Source organism: Typopeltis vanoorti, chromosome 2 (assembly GCF_054136105.1).
Source record: "Typopeltis vanoorti isolate ZY-2024b chromosome 2, IOZ_Tvanoo_1.0, whole genome shotgun sequence".
Classification (NCBI taxonomy): Eukaryota; Metazoa; Arthropoda; class Arachnida; order Uropygi; family Thelyphonidae; genus Typopeltis; species Typopeltis vanoorti.
Window position 1 is genome coordinate 67,144,450 of NC_143550.1, and position 12,507 is coordinate 67,156,956.

The window sequence follows — 12,507 nt, forward strand, 5'->3', positions numbered from 1 at the left end:
GGTACAATGGTTTGATGTTAAATGAGGTGTGAGACAAGGGGTGCACATTTTTTTTTTTTTTTTAACTGATAGTACATTGTACTATCAGTTTAAAAAAATTGTACCATGGCTCAACTGAGGATTTTTTTTCTTTCCATTTTTATCAATTTTATATATTTTTTTGTAATTTTTTATTTATTTTTATAGTCTGGAAATCCTGCTCTTGAGACCAAATATGGAACTTTTTCAAGCCACTTTAGGCGTCCAATAAGTGGGGTGGTGGTGGTCTTGTACCAGTCAGTGATTTTCATCTCCCACCTAAAGATGATCACAAACATTCATGCCCAACAAGATTTGAACCTATAACCTGTTGGTTGGAGAGCAGGTATGCTAACCACTCGGCCAACCAGGCTGGCATGTCCACTGTTATTCATCATCTCTGTGGATCGTGTTATGAAGGAAAATGGTGATAAACCTGATAACAAACTTGGAGATGTTAATCTCAGCTGTTTTGTTTTATGTTGATGGTATTTTCCTAAATAAATACACTATAGTTCTTCAGGATTCTCTGAGTTCAATAATTGCAGTAATAAGTTTGGTATGAAAATCAGCAATGAGTAGACAATGGAATCGGCAAGAAGAGTTAAAAATATCAGTTGCCTTTTGAATGGAGAACCTATAGATCAAGTAAAACATTTCTCATTTAGGCACAATTTTTAGTGACGATGGCAAATAAAATAGACAACAGAATTAGTAAAACTGTTATGGTAAAGTCAAATCAATGTCAAATCAATTTGAGCTTATGGATCTTAGAGGGATTAGAAATTATTATTGTTATTATTATTGCATGAACATCTTCATGGAGGCCTAAGACTTATTGTAGGAGACCAAACTATCAACAATATCTATCATACCTCTCATTGAAACCATTAACAGATGAATGACTCACAACTGACTCAGGCAACCCGTTCATTCATTCACCACTCTCTAAGTGAAAAATCTAGTCTGCACACTCTTGTTAACCACACTCTTAGTTGGGTAAGTTGGATGACCTCTTGTTCTGCTCTCTCTAGCCGAGAGTTGAAATGTTTTTCTGCATCAATCCTGTAAAATCTTCTAAGCAACCTAAATGTTTCTATTATATCCCCATTTCTTGCCCATACAACTAACTTTTGCAGTCCCCAAACCCTCATTCTATCTATCCTCATAGGGAGTATTCCATTAACTATCACCATCTTGGTCATCCACCTCTGGATCCTCTCCACCACTTCTCATCCCCAAGATACCCAGGTGACCAGACCTGAGCATAGTAATCTAGATGTAGTCATATAAAGATCTTATAAAGAAGAACAGTAACTCCCTTATCTCTGGTTGGTGTGTTCTTCAATAACCAAGTAATTCTGTGCCCTCTAAACTTCAGCTCTCTCTCTCTCTACTTCTACCCCCAAATCTCGGTCTTCATCAATTTCCTGGAGTACAGTTCCCTCAGTTTGTAATCTTTGTATCCCAAATGCATAACTTTACACTCTTCCATAATAAATTAATATCCATTATAATTGCCCATACTGTCAGCCTATTCAAATCATCTTGCAAGCTCTTACATCACCTTGATTAACCGTTACATTACCCAACTTTGCTTCATTGGCAAACAACTGAATATCTTCTTTGAAATTATTTCCTGTATCAATGGGAACAAGAAGATATCAGGAAATGAAGGAGGAAGCAAGAGACAGAGGAAATTAGGGGAAGAGAATCTGCTGAGTTATACCATTGGACCTGTCAAGAGACAGAACATTAATGATGATGATCATTTATATACAAATTAAACAGCAGTGGTCCAAGCACAGAGCCCTGTGGCACACCACTAGTCACTTGACTTTTCCTGGATTCTACTCCTCCATATACTACTTTTTGGCATCTTTCCATGAGTCACCCTTTTATCCATATTACCAGTTTCATATCCATCCTCATTTGTTGCAGTTTGCTTACTTGAGTTCCATGGGGTATCCCGTCAAATGTCTCTTTGCAAAATCCAACAGTATCATTGCACAGCCATTCTTGGGAAGTATCTAATTGTATTGATGCTCCGATTAAAACAGGTTAAATGCTGAACTACAAAGCTGGAAATTATGATCAACTTAAGAGAATACTATCTTTGGTCCATTGATATCAGTTACTGAATGGGAAAAATGTCAGCATTGCATGGGAATCTTTGAAAAAGTGCTTAAATGAGGCGGTATCTGAATATATTCGGAATATTCCTAGTGTGTTCAAAGAATAAGAAGGTTGAGAATGAAATGAATGTGCAACCTTATTAAGCAGAAGATCCACAAGAGGAAGATGATGTGGAAAGAATATCGTGAGAATAAGAGTGAGAGAGTTATGAAATATATAAAGCTCAGGCCAGAAAAGTAATGAGTATTGTGCAGAAAACTAAATTGGAGTATGAAAAGAAATTGGCCATGCAAGCTAAAGGCAATCCAAAAGAATTTTATCGTTATGCCACAAGCAATGGAAGTAATTCCCAGAAATGGAAGGAATGTATGATTCCATTGTACAAGGAAAGCATGAATATGAAAGAATAACTTTATTGAATGCAGATGCTACTCGAGTGTTGGAAGCTAATGAGATTGTTCAGTTAATAAGTACTCACTTTGCTAAGATATATCAATCAGATGTATGTAACATGGTAAACAGTGCTACTGCTACGTTAGATGAAGAGTTAGAGATTCATGAAAAGGAGGTTGAAGAGATGTTGCACAACCTGAATAAGAATTTGTCTATAGGGACAGATGGAATATCAGCCTGTTTGCTAAAGGAACATTCAACTGAATTGGCTAGGCCTTCCACATATTTGTATAACTTGAGTTTCAGCTTAGGAATGATACCACAGAAATCGAAGGAATGTTTGATTCCATTGTACAAGGATGGTGCAAAAACTGATGTGTCTAACTGCTGACCTATCAGTATCTCTCTGGTGTGATAGTGAAGGTTTTAGAGAAGTTGATAAGAATCACATAAAGAAATGGGTACACAAACATGTTATACTCTATGAGAAACAGCATGGGTTAACTAAAGGAAGGTCAAATTTTAGCAAATTTGCTCATATTTTATAACATTGCTATGGCTGAGTTGGATAAAGAGAATGAATACACTATGATAATGTTGGATTTTTCTATGACATTTGATAGGATACCACACAAAAGTCTGTTGCATAAACTGAAAAATGAGGGATTGGAATATAAACTCTTAACTTGGATCAAGGGATGGTTGACAGACCGATATCAAAAGTAGTATACAGTGGGTGTGAATCTGCCAGATTTAAGGTGACCAGTGGTGTACCTCAGGGTTCAGTCCTTGGGTCATTATTGTTCAATTTGTACATTAATAACATCAGGTAGGGTCTAACATCAGATATGCAATTGTTTGCTGATGATGCAAAGATAGGCAGGGCAATCAGGGATGCTACTGATATTCAGCACTTACAAAATGATTTGAATAGGCTGGAAATTTGGGCAAACGAAAATGGATGTCAGTTTGGCATGAATAAAGTTCTAGTGACATATTATGATAGCAGGATTATGCTACAAGAAACTGAGAATGCAAGGGATCTTGGTGTATTAGTGGATAAAAATTTGAAATAAAAGTTACATAGCAAAAGTTGCAAATACAACTCAGAGGATGTTGAAGCAAACCTTGACATGTAAGGATAAAGAAGTAATTTTGCCTCTTTATAAGGCTTTGATAAGACCACACTTGGATTACTGTGCGCAGATTTGGTCTCCCAGGTTCCAAGGGGATAAAGAAGCTGTGGAATGGTGCAAAGAAGAGTTACAAAGATTATATCTGGATTATGGGATTTAGATTATGAGGACAGATTGTATGTGGATTGCAGACTGGTTCACAAGAGAAAGCAGGATGATATGATACAGGTTTATAAACTTTTGAATGGGTGTTATAGGATATCATCTGATGAAATTTTTCGTTATATTGAAGGTGGGGAGAGAACATGGGGCATCCATGGAAGTTAAGTTTGTTCACAGTCAAGAAAGGGCTGAGAGCTAAGTTTTTTTCCCAGAGAGCAGTGAGTAAGTGGAATAGTTTGTCATTAGGGATAGTGAGTGCATCTAGTGTGAATGAATTTAAGGGAATATATGAAAGCTGGTTTGGGTGATTTATAGCTTCTCTCGATGAGTTCCTATCTCCCTGTAGATCTCAGATTATAATAATAATCTTGTTCTCCCCCCCCCCTCCAAGGAGACATATTTTATTTTCGTTATTTTTGGCTTTCCTCTCAGTTATTTATATTCAAAAATCTATTCAGAGTTGAAACTGCTTAGAAATATGTGCTAAAATGACTTTAAGTTGTTAATTGAAAACTATCCAGCCTGTTGTTTTGCTAAATTTTATCATCAGCAAATTCCAGTATGTACTCCACAGGTGTAGAGGATGTTGTGATAGTCCGACATGAAAAAGTTAATTCATTACTAATTTACTGTTGAGAATTTTTCTCCAAATTAATCTGTTATCTTTCAGGATTAAATGCCCCCATCTTGGCAAAAAAACACTTATTTTGCTAACCTTTCCTCTCATTTAAGTAACCATACACCACCAGAGAGTAGCTCTTCTAGCATATTCTTGAATCCTAACATGTTGTTAGTTTCTTTCCTAATATCCTCATTTTTAATCTGATGCTATCATTGATGCCATCCATTACTCTTCTAATCTTTCTCAGAACTCTCGTATTTGGTCTCCCTAGATCAATCGTTTCGTTTCTAACCTTGGTTCTCAAATTTGTAAGTTAAAATTCTTTGAACCCTGTCTTGTAAGCCAGTTTAATGTTTTTGACTAATTGCCTCTCTTATCTGACATAAATTTATTCATTTAACTCTCTTATACCCACATATATGCTTTCACTCCTTCAGCGTGTTTTGCATTTGCTGATGACTTGTAGTCGAACAAAATATTGCACCTTCTACAAATCCATACCTTCCCTTGTCTCCTGTTCAGTTTCTCTACAAAGATATCTTTCACATTTTGCCACATGTACATGTTGCACTCACGACAATGAACTGTTTTTGAAAAGTCTGTTGTTAATAACATTTGATCTTCATGCTTGGTGTTCAGATCTCATTCATACTGCTATTGTGTTCTATTCAAGGCAAGATTCAGAATTTTAGTAGAAAATTATGTATTATTTTTGAGGTTGGTCTTTTCACAAGCAAAAAATTAAAAATGAAAGTGTGTAATAAAATGAGGCTGTGTAATTACTATTGTTTATTTAAACAGCCACATATATGAAACAAGCAAAAGACAGAATTCTGTGATCACTGTGCCTTTGATGACTAATTATAAAACTCCATAGGCACTTTTAAGAATTTATAATTTATTAGTGACTTATTTGATATTTGGAAAACAAATGAATTACTGCAGAAAATCAGTTCACACTTGTAGGGCGGTAGTATGCAAAAATACCAGAGACATCGTGAGGAATTTTTTGCGCCTATAGCCAAGAAACAAAATTGCGCCGTTGGCACCTATGGTCAGGAAAGAAAATTGTGCCGTTCTAAACAAAAAACTTTAAAAATCTCAATTTTAGCACCTATGGTCAAGGCCACATTGGCCATAGCCTCACTACGCCTCTGAAAAATACACTTCCATTCTACAAGTGGCTCGCATTCCCACCACTGATTATACTTAATTGTATTTCCATCATCATCAAATTCCTGACATGTACCCTCAAGGGGTGTACAGGATATGATAGTACTACATGAAAAATTTACATCATTACTAACTTCCTATCTATAATTTTCCTCCAAATCAGTCTGTTATTTGTCAAGACTCCAACATTATCAGATCTTATATTTCTATCATCTAAGGCACTTTGTACTATCAATCCATCTATATCTTGGTCTTCCTCTGGGTCATTTTCCTGCCAACCTGTCAGAGAACACTTGTTTTGCTAATCTTTCCTCGCCCATTCTGTTTAAGTGTCCAGACCATCTTAGATTAGTTCTGCTAACGCATTCCTGGATGCTGACAATGTCAAGTTCTTTCCTAATATTCTCGTTTTTAATATGATATTGCCATTGATGCTATCTGTTCACATCTCTGATCTTTCTCAGGACTCTCATATCTGCAGTCTCTAGTCTTTGGTCAAGTGTTTTACTTCTGACCCAGCTCTCAGATCCATAAGTTAAAACTGATTTGAATACTGTCTTGTATGCAGCTAATTTAGTGTTCTGACTAATTTCTCTCTTATACCATATGAATTTATTCAATCGACTTCCTATCATACCAGCTTTGTTGATTCTGTTGTCTATTTCCATATTTAGTTTACCATCTTCACTAAAAATCGTGCCTAAGTAGCTGAAATGTTTTACTTGTTCCACAGGTTCTCCATTCACAACACAGTTGACATTTTCAACGATTCTGCCTATTTTCATTGTCTTTGTCTTTTTATTGCTGACCTTCATACATATCTATTACAACAGTTATTCAATTTAGTCAGGGAATCTTGCAGACTTGTAGCAGATTTATTTGGAAGTATAACATCGTCTGCATAAAGCAAAGAGCTGATGTTAACATCTCCAAATTTGATATCATGTTTAATACCACTTTCCTTCATAATGTGATCCATATAAATAATGAATAACAGAGGGGATAATGTACATCCTTGTCTCACACCAGATTTAACATTAAACCATCTTCCTGTACTTCCTTCAATTCTAACTGCTGACTTACAACTCGAATAAAGACTAAGTATTGCTTGATATAATGCCCCATTGATACCATATAACTGTAGCATATTGAATAGCTTCTCTCTTTGCACCTTGTCATATGCCTTTTCCAGATCGACAAAACTTAAATACAGATCTTTGTTATATTCCCATGATTTCTTGACTATTTGTCTTAAAGTGAAGATCTGATCCTGACAGCCTCTATTTGGCCTGAATCCAACTTGTTCTTCACCAAGCTTTTCTTCCACAATTCTTCTCAACCGTTCCTCAAGTATACTAGCATAAATCTTGCCAGGAACACTCAGTAGGGAAATACCTCTGTAATTCTCACATTCAGTTTTATTTCCTTTTTTATATATGGGTACTATGAGAGCTCTACTCCAATCATCGGGAATTCGTCCCTTTGCCCGTGCTTTCTGAACTGTAGTGCAGCCACAGTAAGACTTTTATACCACCATATTTCAGCATTTCTGGTCCAATATCATCTACTCATGCTGCCTTTCCACGTTTCAAGCCTTTGATGGCTTTTTTTACTTCAAGTATGGATATGTATTCCTGAGTGTTTGCCTGTTGAGTATTTTTTACCTCTGTGCTATCACTGCTTGTTTCAGTTAGCAATTTTTTGAAGTAATTACTCCATTCTTCAAGGATATCTTTTTCTCCTGTTTTCATGTCACTTTTATCATATCTAATTCCTTTTACAGCATGCTTCCTCCATTTCTGGGCTTCTTTAACAACCACCAGAATATTTTGCCACCTTCTTGATATTTATTTTCTGTGTTCTTGCCAAAGTCTTCCCATGACTTTTGTTTAGCTAGTTTTACACAGTGTTTAGCTTTCTTACATTTGTCTCTGTATTCTAGAGCACAAGCTGACTTATTTGCCAACTTTTGATATGCTTTCTTCTTTTCCTTCACTCCCTCTTTTACTTCTTGTGTCAACCATGGAGTTCTGATTTTTCTATCCTTGCAGATAACCTCACCACATGCCTTTCTGGCTGAATCAATCAGGGTTTTCTTCAAGGTTTCACACTGAATCTCCAAGGTTTGGTTCCAGTTCTCAAACTCTTTCCTTTTTTCTTCAATAATCTTTGTGTATTTTAGTCTACAGTTCACATCTGAGAGCTGCTCAACTTTTATTCCCATCACATTATTTTATTTTAAAACTTTCTTACATGTTATTCTTTTCAATATGAAATTCAATTTTATCCTGCTCAAGACTAAATAGTGATCACTTCCAATTTCAAATCCTCTGTACACTCTGGTGTTCTGTGCCAGGGGAAAAACATCACTATCAACAATAACATAGTCAATGAGACTTTTCTTTTCTTATTCCTTGCTTCTTCTCTCCATGTGAATTTGTGCACATTTTTATGTTGGAACATGGTGTTAGTAATAACCAGTCCATGTCCTGAGCAGAAATCCAACAGGTATTTGCCATTATTATTAGCTTTACTCTTTTCTCCAAATTTTCCCAAAATATTTTTTTGTATGTCTCAAAATCACTTCCTACTCTGCTATTTAGATCACCGACAAGGACCAACTTTTCCTTTTTCATTGCGTCAGTAGCTTTCTCTAGAGCCTCAAAAAATTCTTCCACTTCTACCTTAGTAGAGCCTTCTGTGGGACCATAGGCACAAATAAGTCTCATTGTCCTGTTCCCCATTCTGATATTTGCCCATATCACTCTACTTGAGACTGCTTCCCATTCAAGAAGATTAGCCTCGTATTTAGTGTTGAATACTATGGCTACTCCTTCTTTTCCTTGATTGTCATTGCCTGAATATAACATTTTGTATTTATTGCTCAGAAAGGTCTCACCAGTTTTTGTCGTTTTTGTTTCAGTCACCGCTATTATATCGATCTGGTACTTATCTAATTCATCAGCTAGCTCCATTTCTTTGCCATTCAGGCTTCTTATGTTGATAGTACCAATCTTCAACTCTGGTGATGTTGAGTTGGGGTGTGTTTTGAGGTTTGTTCCTGTAGCTGACTTTTTGCTGTTTGCCCTGTTTCTCTTGCAAATACAACGATGGGCTTTGTTTAGCCTGGTGATGCCCCAGCCGGCATGAAATTTTGTCCTGTTGTTCCATCATTTTGTATTTAGGTTTAAGCCAATAAGAATACAATTTGGTCGGCTAAATCCCATGTTGCCAGCCCATCCTCTTTTGTTCAGTATCCAGGTAGATTCCCAACAGGGTGCATCCACGAGAAGTTGAGGATTGGACATTAGGTCAGAAGTCCTGGTCGGTTCTCTGCATTCCTTTAAAGGCTATGTGAAGGTCTCCTATCATTTATACAGCTTTGACCCTTAAGCACTAATCTTGTATATCTAGTATTTTAATAATATCCTTAAATTCATTTAATTTTTTTATCTTAACATCTTGTTAATAATTTAATACAATTTCTTTTCAGTATTTAAAATCGGTAAAACCATTATTAAATGACAAGAAGTATATAAGGATGGAGATGTTAGCAGATGAATTTCAAATTGGCATTGGTAAAAAACTTCAGAGATATTTATGGCTGAAATCATGGTGGGCATCAAATTATGTAAGTTTCTATTATTATTTTATAACAAGTTTATTTTTTTCATTATGTATTTCAAGTTATCTTTTAATTAAAATTATAGCTTATTATTTTAATTATTATTTGAATTAAAACTAAAACATATAGCTTTGTGGCATGAAAACATTAATGTTTAACTCATGATATTCTTGATCCAATCCGGTTAATTTCTCCTAAATTTTTGCTTGGACCTTCATGATTTTCCTTGAGAGAGAGTGAGAATAAAAAAAAAAAGACCATTTTCTTTTAATCTTTCTAATACATATTCTGCTATAGAACTTATGATTACTCCCTGTAGGGTCCCTACCTCCTTATTGCCAAATTCTCACTACCAGGGATTTGCCAGTAATGGTAGAAGGAAGTTAAAATTCAGGAGATACTTTAAATTAGTGTGCATTAACATCAAAAAGGCTGACTTTGGTGTTGAAAAACACTCATGATTAATGTTAAAGACTTGGTGGTTGCCTAGTTTTCATGATAATGAGAGAGTAGTGAAGAAGATTCAGGGTAGGTGACAAATGGTAATTGGGTGAAACTTCTTATGAAGACAGATTGAAGGCTTGCATGCTTGCAAAATTTGATTAATACACAGCAAGATAGAATATATGCATAAAATGTATGTTCTTCTTATTCCTTCCTTCCTCTTTTACCTTGCGGTATCAAGGATTTTTCTACATTTAACCTCTACCCTATCAAGGATAATGTGGTTAGCCCTATTGCCTCCCAGTGTGTCCTATGTCTGTAGATGAACACATGATGAACTGGTTTGCCTGTTCTGGGAGATGAAAAACCTGAGTTTCCAGGTGAAAAAAAAACCCTACCTTCATATGAGACTGGCTAACTCACCCTTAGTTGAAAGAGACCAGATAAAGGTTCCTCACATCACTGTTGGGAATCGAACCCAGGTCTTTCCGACCAAAGGGCTTCGTCTATACTGACTGAGCTACGGAGGCTTGTGAAATGTATGTTACCAAGGGTATTTATAGGATGATTACAGAAGGAATTTGTCAGTACATACAGGAAAAGGAGAGAAGGGGTTGTTTCTGGAAGTTGAGTAAGAGTGTGGTTAAGAAAGGTGCTAGGACCAGATTTTTGAATAGACTACTGGGGAATTGTAAGTGGGTGTTGTCAGCAAATGGGCTTAGAGGTATGATGGACATTGGGAATAATGATTAGTGTGGTCCTCCAGTGATGAGTCTTAGGGCTCTACAAAGATGCTAGGATAATAATTAAATAAATATGAAGCTAGAATTTATTTCTCTATTCAAAAACAAAAGTTTTATTTCCATTGCTGAAGGCAAGACTCAACTTTCACATTGTTGTGATAAAATTCAAATCTTCAAATCTCTAACAGCATCATTTAATTCTTTTTTGTTTGATCAGATAAAGTTTGTTAGCAAATTCATGAATACTTTCATCTGATAATGTTTAATGTCCACACTGGAAGAAGTAGAAAGTTTGTCATCCTTCAGTACTGTACTATCTTATGATGGAATAGCTGCTGGAAGATCTAATTAAGACTGCGGCACTGGTATTAAGGCTGATTTTAATTTAGACAGGTTATCAAATGTTTGTTTTTCATAAAAAAAATCCAGTCACATGTTGATTTTCTCTAAATAATTTGTACTCCCATAGTCTTGTTGAGATAGTGTGTCCTCTTATCCTACACCTGATTTCACATCATACCATCTTCTGTATCTCCTTCAGTTTTAAGTTCTGACTTACAACTTAGTACATGAGCAGTTAGAACTGCTCTTGTTGTGTTACTCAATGTAATGTACCATTTACATCATATAATTGTAGCATATTGGACATATTTTCCAGATCTACAAATCTTAAATACAAATCTTTGTTATATTCCCATGATTTCTCAACTATTTATCATAAAGTGGAAATCTGATTTTGAAACCCCCCCCCCCTATTTGGCTTGAGTCTAAGCTGTTGCTGCTACTTCTTCCCAAGTTTCTCTTCCAGTTTTTTTATCCATTTCAAATATGTCTGCCTAAATCTTATGTTCATCATCATCATCATCATCATCAAATTCCTGCCATGTACCTCAAGGGGTGTACAGGATATGATAGTACTACATGAAAAAAAAATTACATCATTATTAATTTCCTATCTACAATTTTCCTCCAAATCAGTCTGTTACTTGTCAAGACTCCAACATTATCAGATCTTATATTTCAATCGTCTAAAGCACTTTGTACCGTATCAATCCACCTATATCTTGGTCTTCCTCTGGGTCGTTTTGCTGCCAACCTGGCAGAGAACACTTGTTTTGCTAATCTTTCCTCACCCATTCTGTTTAAGTGACCATACCACCTGAGATTAGCTCTGCTAACACATTCCTGGATGCTGACAATGTCAAGTTCTTTCCTAATATCCTCGTTTTTAATATGATATTGCCATTGATGCCATCTGTTCACACATATAATCTTTCTCAGGACTCTCATATCTGTGGTCTCTAGTCTTTGGTCAAGTGTTTTACTTCTGACCCAGCTCTCAGATCCATAAGTTAAAATTGGTTTGAACACTGTCTTGTATACAGCTAATTTAGTGTTCCGACTAATTTCTCTCTTATTCCATATGAATTTATTCATATGACTTCCCACCATGCCAGCTTTGCTGATTCTGTTGTCTATTTCTATATTTAATTTACCATCTTCAGTAAAAATCGTGCCTAAATATCTGAAATGTTTTACTTGTTCCACAGCTTCTCCATTCACAACACAGTTGACATTTTCAATGATTCTGCCTATTTTCATTGTCTTTGTCTTTTTATTGCTGACCTTCATACCATATCTATTACAACTGTTATTCAATTTAGTCAGAGAATCTTGCAGACTTGTAGCAGATTTATTTAGAAGTATAACATCGTCTGCATAAAGCAAAGAGCTGACATTAACATCTCCAATTTTGATATCATGTTTAATACCACTTTCCTTCATAATGTGATCCATATAGATAATGAAGAACAGAGGAGATAATGTACATCCTTGTCTCACACCAGATTTAACATTATACCATCTTCCTGTACTTCCTTCAATTCTAACTGTTGACTTACAACTCAAATAAAGACTAAGTATTGCTTGATATAATGCCCCATTGACACCATATAACTGCAGCATGTTGAATAGCTTCTCTCTTGGCACCTTGTCATATGCCTTTTCCAAATCGACAAAACTTAAATACAGATCTTTGTTATATTCCCATGCTTT

At 35.7% G+C, this 12,507-nt stretch overlaps 1 protein-coding gene across 4 annotated transcripts in view; it reads left to right on the forward strand.

Annotated features, from left to right (window-relative positions):
* Positions 1 to 12,507, forward strand: part of LOC150109126 (carnitine O-palmitoyltransferase 1, liver isoform-like) — a 307,532-nt gene that overhangs the window by 144,332 nt on the left and 150,693 nt on the right. For all 4 annotated transcript variants that reach the window (XM_090405758.1, XM_090405762.1, XM_090405750.1 and 1 more), the window contains exon 6: positions 9,134 to 9,271. In XM_090405758.1, coding sequence (XP_090261884.1) covers positions 9,134 to 9,271 — 138 coding nt within the window. The remainder of the gene's footprint in view (positions 1 to 9,133; positions 9,272 to 12,507) is intronic.